At 45.0% G+C, this 16,581-nt stretch overlaps 1 protein-coding gene across 2 annotated transcripts; it reads left to right on the top strand.

Annotated features, from left to right (window-relative positions):
• Positions 1-1,412: 1,412 nt before the first annotated feature.
• LOC118938460 (uncharacterized) lies at positions 1,413-16,463 on the top strand. 2 transcript variants are annotated; one of them, XM_036942482.2, is made up of 4 exons: positions 1,413-1,774; positions 2,192-3,055; positions 12,630-13,612; positions 13,794-16,463. In XM_036942482.2, the coding sequence occupies exons 2-4, from the start codon at positions 2,197-2,199 to the stop codon at positions 15,555-15,557; spliced, it is 3,606 nt and encodes a 1,201-aa protein (XP_036798377.2). In that variant the 5' UTR covers positions 1,413-1,774; positions 2,192-2,196; the 3' UTR covers positions 15,558-16,463. The 2 variants fall into 2 exon arrangements, with proteins under 2 accessions (XP_036798377.2, XP_036798386.2); XM_036942491.2 differs by having other exon boundaries at positions 1,423-1,710.
• The last annotated feature ends 118 nt before the right edge of the window (positions 16,464-16,581 follow it).

Raw genomic sequence — 16,581 nt, 5'->3', positions numbered from 1 at the left:
CATCTCCTGAGGAAGAGCCATTGGACCTGAGTCCAAAGAAGATCTACTGCCATAACTGTGGCTGGAGAGATTCCCTTAGAAATTCGTCCTTCTGTGTCCAGTGCCTTGTGGTCCTTAGGGATCCTGTTCTGAACCTCTCCATTGACATGAAACCAAACCTGAGTCAGACGACTGCTGAGCCCACCTGGGATATTCCACTTCAGCTCCCCTCTCCTGACACCATAGATCTGGGCTTCTCCTCGTTTTCCTTTCCACCATCCCTGGAGGCAAACCAGAGTGTCTTCCAGACCCCTGAGCCTGATGTGGTGTCCCCGGGTCCCTTGCTGTGCCGATTCTGCCAAGAAACTTTTGCTCTGCCTATTCTTCTGCACCATCATGTCAAGGAAAGGCACCTTCATTCATGCAACATGTGTTGCCGCATATTCAAGAATGACATGCTCCTCATCAGACACCAGGTCAACATGCACAGCTTAGCTCTGCCTCGCTATCCTCGTCCTGCCTTCTCCAAACGTGGCCCAGGCCGGCCTAAAGGCGTTGCTCATATGCTGCTGAAACCCTACACCCGCCCCAAACCTACTCATGTCTGCCTGGCCTGCTCTCGAGAGTTCTGGTCACCAGGCGTGCTCCACAAACACAAGTGCAACCCTCGACTGGTCCAGTGTACCACCTGTGGGGGCTATTTCGGCAGCCATCATTTGTTCTGCAAGCACAAAAGCCAGAACCTCTGCAGCAATTCCTGGAGGGCCATAGGGAAGGCAATGGCTCAGGCAGCATATGCAGCAGCTCAGGCAGCACACAGAGCAAACTCAACAAACCCACAGAGGGAGAGTTCAGGTGCCACCTTCCAGATCTTGGAGATAAACTTCACCACTCCTCATCACAGTGACTCTTCATTACCCTCCAGCAATGAGGAGGAGGAGCTGCAGAGTATGGATCGTTCAGGTGCAGAATCCCCTTCTGCATAGTCTTGTCAGGACTGCATATCATAATCTTAAATTTTTTTATTGCAGCATTTTGTTCAGAAAACAGGAGGCACATACTGTTTTTAAAAAATGTTGAGAATATGTGAAATCATTATTTTACAGACGCATCCCAAAAAAATAATAAAAAATGTTCTGGCATTAAATATCCCCCTTGTAGTTTTATGCTTTTTCACACTCTGTGCAAAGTTCCATTCACAGGTCAGGCAGGTAGCCTAGTGGTTAAGAGTGTTGTCCAGTAACTGAAAGTTCGTTGGTTCGAATCCTGAGCCCACTAGGTGAAAAATCTGCCAATGTGCCATTGGGCAAGGACCTTAACCCCAATTTCTCCTGTAAGTCACTCTGGATAAGAGCCTCTTCTTAGAGTCAAATATTATTTGTTATTGTAATACCCCTCCACGACAGTAGGTGTCATTAAGTGTGTAAAGTGCCGGATGTTTTTGTCCCACTGTTGTGTAGAAGACGGAAGCAGATCGGTCGCGGTTTGTGAGTGATTCAATTACAACAAATGGTGTTACAAAAAAAATTGAACATACGTTTTAACCAGTATTTAGGCTAGATAGTAACATTGTGCAACAAGCGTTATACAATATCACAGATCAATCACATATGATAGTTTCTGGATATTTTTCGGACAGTGAAGAGCGCATGCCTTCACGGCCACAAGGTGTTTCTGTCCAGGTGGAGCATCTGAAAATTAGCCATCTTCACTGTTGCAATCAGAACTGAGGTGATCTGCGGAAGTCCTTATGTCGTCATAATTTACCTGCTTATTCTGTCAATAGTTGTAGTAGGTAGGTAGTTTTTATTGACGTGGGGCATTTTTGCGCTTATGATTTTAATTAGGTTGGCTAAGTAACTAGCTACCGTTAGCTAGCTACAATTCAAAGTTAATATGGTGAATGTTGCCGTCACAGTCAGTGCGTTCATGTATTTAGCTCGCTCACTGCACTTGCTTGAATATGGCTAGTTACTTTTTGAATATTTCAGAATCAGTGTCAAACATACATTGTCTTAGCTGTTTTCTGACGTTTTCTGCCAACTTTAGTATAAAAGCATTCAACATTTTGTTTTGTAATGGCAGTTACTTTTAGTGACACTAGAATTGTATTATGGTCTGGTCTTACTGTACATAATTCTGATGGCTTTTGTCCTGATCCTGAAATGGCGGCATTAGAGAATTATATCAATAGATTGTGTTTGTCTCACAGGTACCATGTCAGACTTCACCATCGATATCCAGCTGACAGAACTAGGGTTCCCTGACATCTTGCAGCCCAGAGAAACAACCTGTGTGAAGGAAACACCATCGCCTTCGGCCTCTAACAATATATCCCCTTTATCCCTGGCTAACCTCCAAACCCCCAGTTCCTCGCCGCCTCCTGCTGCTCTCACCCCCACAGCTGTGGTCCCAGAACTGGTCGATGTAGATCAGCTGGTTTCTGTAGACTCACAGACTGCTTCTACAGTTCAGCAGGTTGCCTCACAGACTGGCACTCATATTACAGTAACCCCAAATCCATGTGGTCCCCCTGAGACACTGACAATACTCTGCCCACCCCCTCCTTCTACACACAAACCTGTGGCAGTGCCACACACTTCACGGCCTGTTAGTCCCATATTGCTACCCAAGAGTTTAGTAAGTGGTCAAAGCAATAGCCTTCACCAAAACCCCAAAATAACTAAAACTGTCCTGATATCTGTGTCTCGTATTGGAGTTGGTACTGTGTTGACGTCTGTACCAGCTACTTCCACTCCCCCTGTTGAACACTTAAGAACCATTACGAATGATTCTGAGCTGCCACTGGCAGACCAGACTGCAATATTTCAGACCACTCCAAAACCTGTAAACACAGGGAAGCCAGGAAGGGCAGTTGCTGAGGAAGAAGAACCAGGTGAAAAAATTGGAGGAGGGAAAGGTGTTTTCGATGATGGGAAAGTGCAAGAACCGAAAGAGAAAGAAGCAGAAGTTGCAAAGAGTTTAGAGGAGGATTCTGAGGAAACAGATGACAGTGAGGTTTCTGAGAATGAGGATGATGACGAAGAGGAAGAGGAGGATGAGGAACTGGACCCAGGTAGGCTACAGATCTAAAATCTTAATACCTTATTGTCAAGCAACATTTTTTTGCCTTATTGTCAAACAACATTTTTTAGCTTAAAACAGTTGTAAGTTCACATACGTTAAAGTACACGTCTATGCTTATTTCCTATTCATGTTGTTTGTTAAAGCTCCCAAACAGTCATTCTGATTCCATTGTAAAATAGCCTTTTGAGTGACTAAAACATCAACTGTAATATTTTTTCCCTGATTAAAAATGCTCAAAATTTGTCAAACTACCAGGAAGTCTGAAAAGGCAGACTGAGTGGGCGGGGAGCTAGTAGACTGAGTGAGGCGAGGAGCTCACCTTGAGTGAAGTTTTTTTCAAACACCGATGTCAAGCAACATGTTTGCAGTGAGATTATCTCAAGCAAATTTGCTGATACAAAAAGCAACTAAAACAACATTGAAATTGCATTCAACATTCAATTCTGTCATACATCACATAATGGTTTCACACAAAAAAATGTATCCAACTGTTTGGTTATGTAACAGCATCCATATAGAAAAAATGTTGGCTATATAATTTAGCTAGCTAGCCCAAAAGGAATTGTCAGCACTGTTTATCAGGTGAGCTAGCTAGTTCTTGGACAACTTCAGTTTCAATTTCAGTTCACTTTACAGGGGGAGGTTCAAAAGTGGGATTAAAATGGATTTCATTGTAATTTTTTGTCAACAATCTACACAAAAAATGTTTGATGGAAAATAAAACACTATCTTGATTAGATATGTATTCAACCCCCTGAGTCAATACATGTTAGTCACTTTTGGCAGGGATTAAAGAGCTTTGTCTTTAAGAGCATTGCACACCTGGATTGTACAATATTTGCCCATTTATTCTTAAAAAAATATTCTGTGTCAAATTGGTTGTTGATCATTGCTAGACAGCCATTTTCAAGTCTTGCCATTGATTTTCAAGACGGTTTTAAGTCAAAACTGTAACTAGGCCACCCAAGAACATTCAATGTTGTTTTGGTAAGCAACTTGTGTGTATTTGGCCTTGAGTTTTAGGTAATTGTCCAACTGGAGGATGAATTTGTCTTCCAGTGTCTGTTGGAAAGCAAACTGAACCATATATTCCTCTAGGATTTTGCCTGTGCTTAGCTCTATTCCGTTTCTTTTTATCAAAAAAAAAAAATCCCGTTCCAGTCCTTGCCGATAACAAGCCTACCCATAACATGATGCAGCCACCACCATGCTTGAAAATGTGTAGAGTGGTACTCAGTGATGTTTTGTGTTGAATTTTCCCCAAACATAACGCTTTGTATTGAGGTAAAAAAAAAATTATAATAATAATTCCTAGCCAAATGTTTTGCAGTATTACTTAAGTGCCTTATTGCAAACAGGAAGCCTGTATTCTGTACAGGCTTCGTTCTTTTCACTGTCATTTATCAAATCAAATTTTATCAGTCACATGCGCCAAATACAACAGTGAAACACTTACTTGCGAGCCCCTAACCATCAATGCAGTTAAAAAAAATACGGATAAGAAATAAAACTAACAAGTAATTAAAGAGCAGCAGTAAAATAACAATAGTGAGACTTTATACTGTGCAGAGGGGTACCGGTACAGAGTCAATGTGCGCGGGCACCGGTTAGTTGAGGTAATATGTACAGTTGTGGCCAAAGGTTTTGAGAATGACACAAATATTAATTTCCACAAAGTTTGCTGCTTCAGTGTCTTTAGATATTTTGTCAGATGTTACTATGGAAAACTGAAGTATAATTACAAGCATTTAATAAATGTCAATTACTTTTATTGACAATTACATGAAGTTGATGCAAAGAGTAAATATTTGCAGTGTTGTCCTTTCTTTGTCAAGATCTCTGCAATCCGCCCTGGCATGCTGTCAATTAACTTCTGTGCCACATCCTGACTGATGGCAGCACATTCTTGCATAATCAATGCTTGGAGTTTGTCAGAATTTGGGTTGTTTGTCCACCCGCATCGAGGATTGACCACAAGTTCTCAATGGGATTAAGGTCTGGGGAGTTTCCTGGCCATGGACCCAAAATATTGATGTTTTGTTCCCCGAGCCACTTAGTTATCACTTTTGCCTTATGGCAAGGTGCTCCATCATGTTGGAAAAGGCATTGTTCATCACCAAACTGTTCCTGGATGGTTGGGAGAAGTTGCTCTCGGAGGATGTGTTGGTACCATTCTTTATTCATGGCTGTGTTCTAAGGCAAAATTGTGCTGAGAAGCAACCCCACACATGAATGGTCTCAGGATGCTTTACTGTTGGCATGACACAGGACTGATGGTAGCGCTCACCTTGTCTTCTCCGGACAAGCTTTTTTTTGAATGCCCCAAACAATCGGAAAGGGGATTCATCAGAGAAAATGACTTTACCCCAGTCCTCAGCAGTTAAATCCCTGTACCTTTTGCAGAATATCAGTCTGTCCCTGATGTTTTTCCTGGAGAGAATTGGCTTCTTTGCTGCCCTTCTTGACACCAGGCCATCCTCCAAAAGTCTTGGCCTCACTGTGCGTGCAGATGCACTCTCACCTGCCTGCTGCCATTCCTGAGCAATCTCTTTACTGGTGTTGCCCTGATCCCGCAGCTGAATCAACTTTAGGAGATGGCCCTGACACTTGCTGGACTTTCTTGGGCGCCCTGAAGCCTTCTTCACAACAATTGAACCGCTCTCCTTGAAGTTCTTGATGATCCGATAAATGGTTGATTTAGGTGCAATCTTACTGGCAGCAATATCCTTGCCTGTGAAGCCCTTTTTGTGCAAAGCAATGATGATGGCATGTGTTTCGCAGGTAACCATGATAGACAGAGGAAGAACAATGATTCCAAGCATCACCCTCATTTTGAAGCTTCCAGTCTGCTATTCGAACTCAATCAGCATGACAGAGTGATCTCCAGCCTTGTCCTCGTCAACACTCACACCTGTGTTAACGAGAGAATCACTGACATGATGTCAGCTGGTCCTTTTGTGGCAGGGCTGAAATGCAGTGGAAATGTTTTTTGGGGATTCAGTTTGCATGGCAAAGAGGGACTTGGCAATTAATTGCAATTCATCTGATCACTCTTCATAACATTCTGGAGTATATGAAAATTGCCATCATACAAACAGGCAGCAGCAGACTTTGTGAAAATTAATATTTGTGTCATTCTCAACTTTTGGCCACGACTGTACATGTAGGTAGAGTTATTAAAGTGACTATGCATAGATAATAACAACAGAGTAGCAGCGGTGTAAAAGAGAGGAGGGGGGGGGGGGACAATGCAAAAGTCTGGGTAGCCATTTGACTAGATGTTTAGAAGTCCTTATGGCTTGGGGGTAGAAGCTGTTTAGAAGCTTCTTGAACCTAGACTTGGTGCTCTGGTACCGCTTGCCGTGCGGTAGCAGATAAAAGAGTCTATGACTAGGGTGGCTGGAGTCTTTTACAATTTTTAGGGTTTTCCTCTGACACCGCCTGGTATAGAAGTCCTGGATAGCAGGAAGCTTGGCCCCAGTGATGTACTGGGCCGTTCGGCACTACCCTCTGTAGTGCCTTGCTGCCGGAGGCCGAGCAGTTGCCATACCAGGCAGTGATGCAACCAGTCAGGATTCTCTCGATGGTGCAGCTGTAGAACCTTTTGAGGATCTGAGGACCCATGCCCAATATTTTCAGTCTCCTCAGGGGGAAGAGGTTTTGTCGTGCCCTCTTCACAACTGTCTTGGTGTTCTTGGACCATGTTCGCTTGTTAGTGATGTGGACACCAAGGAGCTTGACGCTCTCAACCTGCTCCACTGCAGCCCCGTTGATGAGAATGGGGGCGTGCTCGGTCCTCTTTTTCCTGTAGTCTACAATCATCTCTTTTGTCATGATCACATTGAGGGATAGGCTGTTGTCCTGGCACCCCACAGCCAGGTCTCTGACCACCTCCCTATAAGTTGTTTCATTGTTGTTGGCGAGACAGCCTATATGTCAGGCCTACCACTGTTGTGTCATTGGCAAACTTAATGATGGTGTTGGAGTCGTGCCTGGCTGTGCAGTCATGAGTGAACAGGGAGAACAGCAGGAGACTGAGCAAGCACCCCTGAGGGGCTCCTGGGTTGAGGATCAGCGTGGCGGATGTGTTGTTACCTACCCTTACCACCTGGGGGCGGCCCGTCATGAAGTCCAGGATCTAGTTGCAGAGGGAGGTGTTTAGTCCCATGGTCCTTAGCTTATTGATTAGCTTTGAGGGCACTATGGTGTTGAATGCTGTCTGTAGTCAATTAATAGCATTCTCACATAGGTGTTCCTTTTGTCCAGGTGGGAAAGGGCAGTGTGAAGTGCAATAGAGATTGCATCATCTTTGGATCTGTTGGGGCGGTATGCAAATTGGAGTGGGTCTAGGATTTCTGGGATTATGGTGTTGTGAGCCATGACCAGCCTTTCAAAGCACATTATGGCTACAGGTGTGAGTGCTACGGGTCGGTAGTCATTTAGGCAGGTTACCTTAGTGTTCTTGGGCACAGGGACTATGGTGGTCTGCTTAAAACATGTTGGTATTAGAGACTCAGACAGGGAGAGGTTGAAAATGTCAGTGAAGACACTTGCCAGTTGGTCAGCGCATGCTCGCAGTACATGTGCTGGTAATCCATCTGGCCCTGCGGCCTTGTGAATGTTTAGAGGTCTTACTCACATCGGCTGCAGAGAGTGTGATCACACAGTCTTCTGGAACAGCTGTTACTATCATGCATGTTTCAGTGTTATTTGCCTCGAAGTGAGCTTAGAAGTAGTTTAGCTCATCTGGTAGGCTCGTGTCACTGGGCAGCTCTCTTAGTAAGGGCGCCTGTATCTTTGTAGTGACTGGGTGTATTGATAGACATTTCAGATTTTCATTTTCTATTAACTTGTAAACATCTATAAAAACATAATTCCACTTTGACATTATGGGGTGCCATGTGTAGATCAGTGACACAAAATCTCAATTTAATCAATTTTTAATTCAGGCTGTAACGTAACAATGTGTAAATAGTTGAGGGGTGTGAATACTTTTTGAAGGCACTGTATACAGTGCATTCGTAAGTATTCACCCCTTGACTTTTTCCACATTTTGTTGTCTTACAGCCTTATTCTAACATCGATTTAAATAGTTTTTTCCCTCGTCAATCTACACACACTACCCCATAATGACAATGCAAAAACTGTTTTTTTTGCAAATGTATACAAAAATACAAAATTAACTGAATAAGGCTGTAACAAAATGTGGAAAAGGGGAAGGGGTCTGAATACTTTCCCGAATGCACTGTTGTATGTATGCCTTCGTAAGTATTCAGAACCCTTCCCTTCTTCCACATTTTGTTACAATGCAGCCTTATTCTAAAATGGATAAAGTAAATAAAAATGATCAGCAATCTACACAATATCCCATAATGGCAAAGCTAAAAACAGGCTTGTAGAAATTTTAGCAAATGTAAAAAAAATAATGAAATACCTTATTTACATAAGTATTCAGACCATTTGCTATGAGTCTCAATTGAGCTCGGGTGCATCCTCTTTCCATTGATCATCCTTGATGTTTCTACAACTTGATTGGAGTCGACCTGTGGTAAATTTTAAATTGATTGGACATGATTTGGAAAGGCACACACCTGTCTATGTCAGGGGCCACAGTTGACAGTGCATGTCAGAGCAAAAACGAAGCCATCAGGTCGAAGGAATTGTATGTCGTGCTCTGAGACAGGATTGTGTCGAGGCACAGATCTGGGGAAGGGTACCAAAAACATTCTACAGCATTGAAGGTCCCCAAAAACACAGTGGCCTCCATCATTGTTTAATGGGAGAAGATTGGAACCACCAACACTCATCCTAGAGCTGGCCGCCCAGCCGAACTGAGCAATCGAGGGAGAAAGGCCTTGGTCAGGGAGGTAACCAAGAACCCGATGGTCACTCTGACAGAGCTCTGGAGTTCCTCTGTGGAGATGGGAGAACCTTCTAGAAGGACAACCATCCCTGCAGCGCTCTAACAATTAGTCCTTTATGGTAGAGTGGTCAGACAGAAGCCACTCCTCAGTAAAAGGCACATGTCAGCCTGCTTGGAGTTTGCCAAAAGGCACCTGAAGACTCTCAGACCATGAGAAACATGATTCTCTTGTCTGATGAAACCAAGATTGAACCCTTTGACCTGAATGCCAAGCATCACCTCTAGAGGAAACCTGGCACCATTCCTACGATGAAGCATGGTGGTGGCAGCAGCATGCTGAGGGGATGTTTTTTAGCGGTGGGGAGAATAGTCAGGATCAAGGGAAAGATGAACGGAGCAAAGTATAGAGCGATCCTGAGTGAAAACCTGCTTCAGGACCTCAGACTGGGGCGAAGATTCACCTCCCAACAGGACAATGACCCTAAGCACACAGTCAAGACAATGCAGGAGTGGTTGCGGGAAAGTCTCTGAATGTCCTTGAGTGGCCCAGCCAGAGCCCGGACTTGAATCCGATCAAACATCTCTGGAGAGACCTGAAAATAGCTGTGCAGCAACGCTCCCCATCCAACCTAACAGAGCTTGAGAGGATCTGCAGAGAAGAATGGAAGAAACTACCCAAATATATGTGTGCAAAGCTTGTAGCGTCATTCCCAACAAGACACAATGCTCTAATTACTGCCAAAGGTGCTTCAACAAAGTACCGAGTTAAGTCTGAATATTTATGTAATTGTTTGTTTTGTAAATTAGCAGAAATGTCTAAACCTGTTTTTGCTTTGTCATTATGTGGTGCTGTGCGTGTGTATAGATATTTTTTATTTATTTTTTTTGAATACTTTCCGAAGGGGGGGGGGGGGGTGGGGGGGGGTGTGTGTGTGTGTGTGTTGGTGCACACACACAGAGACAGTACCAGTCAAAAGTTTGGACGCACCTCCTCATTCAAGTTTTTTTGTTGCATTTTTACTATTTTCTACATTCTAGAATAATAGTGAAGATCAAAACTATGAAATAACACATGGAATCATGTAAACTCAGCAAAAAAAGAAACGTCCTCTCACTGTCAACTGCGTTTATTTTCAGCAAACTTAACAGGTGTAAATATTTGTATGAACATAAGATTCAACAACTGAGACATAAACTGAACAAGTTCCACAGACATGTGACTAACAAATTGAAAAATGTGTCCCTGAACAAAGGAGGGTGGGTAAAAATCAAAAGTAACAGTCAGTATCTGGTGTGGCCACCAGCTGCATTAAGTACTGCAGTGCATCTACTCCTCATGGACTGCACCAGATTTGCCAGTTCTTGCTGTGAGATTTGACCCCACTCTTCCACCAAGGCACCTGCAAATTCCCAGACATTTCTGTGGGGAATGGCCCTAGCCCTCACCCTCCGATCCAACAGGTCCCAGACGTGCTCAATGGGATTGAGATCCGGGCTCTTCGCTGGCCATGGCAGAACACTGACATTCCTGTCTTACAGGAAATCACGCACAGAACGAGTAGTATGGCTGGTGGCCTTGTCATCCTGGAGGGTCGTGTCAGGATGAGCCTGCAGGAAGGGTACCTTCCTGCAGGTCCTTTTCAGCATCAAAAGCCTGTAATACACTGCAGGTCCAATAGGTTCCCCACTGTGCAAATATGTCTACAATATATATATATATATATATATATATATATATATATATATATATATATATATCTCTCTCTCTCTCTCTCTCTCTCTCTCTCTCTAAGGTTTTTACAATTTTCCATGGTCTCCCCATACTAATAGTGAGTGTGCAACTCTCAACATTTCCCCCACTCTTCCCTACCAGGCAGTCAAGGAAATTCTGACAAAGTTCTGACAAATATTTTTCAATGCAAGTAAAAGTTAGTAATGTTACGAGTAAAATAGGAAGCCCAGGTTTCAAGGCGATGAGATATTAATGTTTCAAGAAAAAAGGAATGTGTATATATTTGGCCTGGCCAAACTGCTGACTAAATGGAACTGCTAATTATGCGTTTTTTTTACTCCACTGGCCAATTGAGACATGGATTTTGTGTGTGTGCCATTGAGGTTGAATAGGCGAGACGACAAAAGATTTAAGTGCCTTTACAACGAGGTAGGTCCCAGGCGCACCGGTTTATGTCAATAACTGCAACGCTGCTGAGTTTGTTAAGCTCAACAGTATCCCCTGTCTATCAAGAATGGTCCACCACCAAAGGGAAACCAACCAACTTGACACAACTGTGGGAAGCATTGGATTCAACATGGGTCTACATCCCATTGGAACCGTTTCGACACCTTGTAGAGTCCAGGCCCTGACGAGTGGAGGCTGTTCTGAGGGCAAAAGGGGTGCAACTCAATGTTCATGTTTTGTACATTGACTACCAGACAATATTCATGTTTTGTACATTGACTACCAGACAATGTTCATATGTCATGACTGTCAGTCCGAGGTGGAAGCAAGTCATTATTATTCGTGTTGAAAGTCTCAAGTCACAAAGTCGAATTCTCATGTTAAGTCCCATGTAGAATTGGTTGGGTCAAGTCACAAGGTCCGGTTCTCATGTTGAGTCCCATGTAGAATTGGTTGGGTCAAGTCACAAGGTCCGGTTCTCATGTTGAGTCCCATGTAGAATTGGTTGGGTCAAGTCACAAGGTCCGGTTCTCATGTTGAGTCCCATGTAGAACGGGTTGGGTCAAGTCCAAGTCGTGCGTTCTAAGAGCTAGTCGAGTCGCACGTCAAGTAAAAAAAAATATATTTTCATGCAATGACTTGTTCAACTACAAGTCTTTGTCTATTTATTGAGGATAGCAGACAGCCCTGTTCTTTATTTTGATTATGTATTATTCATTTTAACAACAAATTCCAAATGCAAGTAAATGATTAATTTCAAGCAATGTTGACATACCAAGAGAGCAGTAGACGTATGCTAGTTGTTTGAAGCCCCATTGCTGGTGAGCTTGCAAAGTAAACAGTAAATATTATTAATCACCAAACATTTTTGGAGCTGCATGTTTGCGCTGCATCCGATCCTATAGCTAGCTGTACAGCATGTGACTCGAGTCCACACCTCTGCTATCAATGTCAAGAAGTTTGTATGAATCTTCCATTTGGCGTGTCTAATGATGTAATGACATGACAACTGCGTCTGAGTTCTTGGCAACCCTTCCACTGCTTTTGTTTCATGCTGTCTGAAGACCTGGCTAGCCAGCTACTAGCTAACACACGACACAGATGAAAGCAGAATCCTCTAAGTATCCTAGCCTTAGATGAATAGGGGAAACCTCTAATTGCACTGTGTCAGCAAATACAGTATAGTCACATTTTGGCACCAGTAGTAGACTAGTTACCTAGCTATGTAAACCACGCCTCTCCGAAACGAGGTAAGAGAATATGACAATACCATTGGTCTATTCAAATTTGAGATTTTGTGATGTCACAATATGCCCTTAATATTCCCACCTCTTGAATCCTGGTGTTTGACATTGGGGAGGGGACCAGTAACTTTATAATCAAACTTATCAATGAAGAAGCAACAGTCATTCTTCATACTTTAGGTATCCCAGTTTGATCTGGTTTCATCCAAATATCATCAATTTCCTGAAAACGTTTTGACTGCTGTACCTTTAACACCCTTCCCCCTTTGCCTTTCAGAAGCAGAGCCTGGAGGTTCAGGCGAACACCGCTGTAGCGTCTGTGACCTCGTCCTTTCCTCCAGCTTCCAGCTCCAGGAACACATGAACCTGCACACAGGGGCACGCCCCTACTGCTGTGCCGAGTGTGGTAAGCGCTTCTGTCAGCTGGCCAACTACCGCTCCCACCTGCGGACGCACGCCCTGCCCCAGACCTCAGTCCCACCCGTACAGCTCCGCTGCCGTGTTTGCCTGAAGGGCTTCGATTCTGAGCAGGGTTTGAAGGACCACCTATCCAAGTCCCACTTTGAGAAGGAGTTCTATGAGTGTGACGCATGCAAGCGCATCTTCACCTGCCTGACCAAGTGTGAGGAGCACCTGGAGGAGCACAAGCGCGAGCTGGCGGACCACGTGTGTCTGCAGTGCTGCCGCCGCTTCCGCCTGCGCCGCTCTCTCCGCCGCCACAAGGAGCGGGGCTGTGTCCGCAGCTATCGCTGCACCGACTGCCCCATGAACTTCAGCCGCAAGAATGCCCTCCTCAAGCACAGCTTCTCCCACCTGGGCCTGCTGCCTTACACCTGCATCCAGTGCCGTGCACATTTCCGCCTGGCCAGGCTCTACCGTAAGCACGAGTGTGAGCCGGAGCGGCTCCACTGTGTGGCATGCCTGGGCGTCTTTCAGAGCCACAACGACTTCCAGAGGCACAAGAGGGAGACGGGCTGCTGGGGCCAGCAGGGGACCAAGGGGGATGAGATCCGCTGTATGGAGTGTGGCCAGGCCTTCTCCACGGCTGACGAGCTGAAGAATCACGCCGGGGCCCACCAGAGGGTGATGACCTGCTCCGAGTGCGGCAAGGGCTTCCGCTCGGCCTTGATGCTGATGTCACACATGGGGGGCCACGCAGGGTCGAGGCCCTGTCTGTGTAAGAACTGTGGCCTGGGCTTCCCTCACCAGCAGGGTTACGAGAGCCACCTCAAGGACTGTGGACGCAAACCCCCTCCTGTGGTGAGTATGGGTTACCCCCCTAAGGACTGTTGCAGTACACTGATATATGTTTGTCACTGTATATGGCTCTTTGGAATAAAAGTATTTTCATATTAGTTTAGTTTAGTTAGTTTAAGTTGGATTGGATAGAGAAGGGTACAAGTAGCTCTCTGTTCACTGTTGTAACTCTCTCTTTGTGCAGATGGCTCCAAAGAAACTACGGAAGGACCCCCCTGCTGCTCCTTCCAAACCCCTACCCCAGCTCGCTCCAAGGCATCTCCCTGCTCCTGTGAAGAAACCAGAGAGTCAAGTGTCAGCACCACTTCCTACTCTGATGAGAATGCCAGGCTCTGCCCCTGCCAGAGTCACTATGGGAGTCCATAACACCACTACTGTCCGTGTGGTGAGCCCTGACCAACCCACCAAGGGGCTGTGGAAGCTCAGCCTGGACAAACAGCCGCCTCCTGGGGTGTCCTTGGTCATGTTTGTCCCTGCCAACACCCCTCTGGCCTCTGGCCTCTCTGGCCCATCCTCCACCGCCCAGCTTCCAGCCCTCTCAGGCACCCAGTCCCAGTGGAAGGTCCTCAACCCAGCACCAAATCCAGGAGCCCCTCCTCCGGTGCTGTGCCAGTCCAGCTTCACCTCTGAGCCGGGCCTGAGCCTCATAGCAGAGGCAAACCGGCGCTACTCCTCTGATGCCCCGCTGGATCTGGCATTAAAGACAGCTGACTACGAACAGGAGCCTGCTAATTTACTACCTCTTGATCTGTCTAACAAGTCGACTTGCTCCACTCCTTCTGCTAACCTTGTAGTCAAGACTGAACCGAGAGACCCTGGGTTTGCAGAGGAGACTGAGGAAGAAGTATTCACAAGTTTAACAGGTGATAAAAAGGGGATAGTCTTTCAGAGTAAGAAGGAGCCAGGGGAGGATTCTAAAATGGAGGCTATGGCTCAGAAGGGGGAAAATGGAGAAGGGAGAGGAGATGAAGACAGGCAAAATGACAGCAGAGATGATGGAACAGCTCAGTCTCAAATTAAGAAGGCATCAAAGCCGGGAGTCCCGTCAACACTACAGCTCCTGACCGTCAAACAGAAGAACACTGCCAAAGTGGATCCAGTGAATCAGCTGAAAATCGAGTCAGTCAGCTCTTTGCACTCCAAAATGCTTCGGGGCTTAGTCCATATAAAGCAGGAACCACTGTCTCTAGAGCCTGACAGTGGAACACAGAGCACAGACTTCTGTTGGTCCAGCCCGCTGACAGCATTGAAGAGGAAGATGGAGCCAGACGTGGGGCTGGACTTGAGATGGGATGGGGGCACCCCAGGCTGTGTGCTTGACTTAAGGTTGAATGGAGGGAACCCAGCCAGTTGTGATGTGGCGGTGAAAGCAGAGGAGAGGAACATGGAAGGAGACCGTGTAGAGGAAGCGCTTGATGGTGGCGAGAAGGATGGAGCAACAGAGGAGAGGAAAGCAGATAAGGGTGGATCGGAGGAGAGGAAAGAGCAGAAGGATGGATCGGAGCAGGATGGATCGGAGGAGAGGAAAGAGGAGGATGGAACGGAGGAGAGGAAAGAGGAGGATGGAACGGAGGAGAGGAAAGAGAAGGATGGATTGGAGGAGAGGAAAGAGAAGGATGGAACGGAGGAGAGGAAAGAGAAGGATGGAACGGAGGAGAGGAAAGAGAAGGCTGGATTGGAGGAGAAGGATGGAACGGAGGAGAGGAAAGAGAAGGCTGGATTGGAGGAGAAGGATGGAACGGAGGAGAGGAAAGAGAAGGATGGAACAGAGGAGATGGATGGAACGGAGGAGTCTGACACACCTGTTGATGAACCCACAGCCCATAACCCAGAGACACAGCTCCCCTCCTCTCCCATCCCATCTCCTCCCTCCTCACCACCATGTAAAAGACGAAGGTCACTAAGGACAAGGGAAAAGCCTAGAGCCCTACACGACTGTTTATTATAAGGGCAGTACTTTACAGAGTAAAAAATAAGATTGCTGACAACAATGTTAATTAGGCTGCTTTTTAATGGCCCGAGGAACAGAGGACAACAACCAAGCCTAATGTAAAACAATTCATACTAGGCCTGTTATTAAATCATAATAGCAACACATTTTGTGAATTAGTGGTGATTTTGATAAACCATGCCTCTACATTAATTTGCCCTCGGGATTTGGTTGCTTTCCTGTATTCCAGTGATTTTTTTTGTTAGACATTGCAAGTCTTCAATAGCTATGTTTAATGTACCTGCTAGTGCTTACTGAGCTAGCCAACAATCCTGGTTGTTAGCTGCTTACTGTGTGGCAAGCGATTGAGATTAGGGTAAATAGTGGCTATTGTTTTCTATATTACAGTAGTTGCGTATGTTGGCAATAGGATCATGCTCTTCTTCCAGTGTTACCGCACACATTTCCAAACACTCCATATCTATTTGACTATACCAACATAACTTATTTGTTATTTTTTTGTTATAGGTTGTCTAGTTAGTCTTCAATTGAATGTCATTGTAATTTTGTAGTTTCTATTCAATATAAGCTGCTGTATGGGACTTCAGTCGCCAAGGTTTCTTATTCAGGTACTGATGGAGAATGTTTGGGAGCCAGGATTTAATGTACTGTCAACTTTCTGAGAAATGTTTCTCAACAGCTCGGTTTTTGTTTGATTTGAGTTCCATAATGGGTAAAATATGCAAGAAATATGTGCTGTCCAATTGTAATGTTAAATTGACTTGTATATCTTTTTCTATCACGTTGAATGTCTTACCCCAACTTCAACTGAATGGTTACAGTGTTTTGTAGAGTTTTAAAACATTCTGTTCAGAAATTGGGATCTTAAAGGATACAAATAAAGATCAACGTGTCGGAATGGTATGGAGGGATTTTCTTGGAAAGGCTTCTTTCATTGACCTATACAGAACAACACTTGAGTGCTGGAGAGGAACGCGGGAAGGCACTATGGTAAGTGTTTGTATCTCATTGTAAACACACT

Source organism: Oncorhynchus mykiss, chromosome 2 (assembly GCF_057628025.1).
Source record: "Oncorhynchus mykiss isolate SJ-2025 chromosome 2, ASM5762802v1, whole genome shotgun sequence".
Taxonomy (NCBI): domain Eukaryota; kingdom Metazoa; phylum Chordata; class Actinopteri; order Salmoniformes; family Salmonidae; genus Oncorhynchus; species Oncorhynchus mykiss.
Note: the sequence above shows the minus strand (reverse complement) of the source record. Positions and strands in the feature narration are given on the sequence as shown.

Excerpts from the sequence above, each read along its gene's own strand:
- LOC118938460 (XM_036942482.2), top strand. The coding sequence starts at position 2,197 with ATGTCAGACTTCACCATCGATATCCAGCTGACAGAACTAGGGTTCCCT. Across the intron at positions 3,056-12,629 it reads GGATGAGGAACTGGACCCAG|AAGCAGAGCCTGGAGGTTCA; the intron begins GTAGGCTACAGA and ends TTTGCCTTTCAG. Across the intron at positions 13,613-13,793 it reads GACGCAAACCCCCTCCTGTG|ATGGCTCCAAAGAAACTACG; the intron begins GTGAGTATGGGT and ends CTCTTTGTGCAG.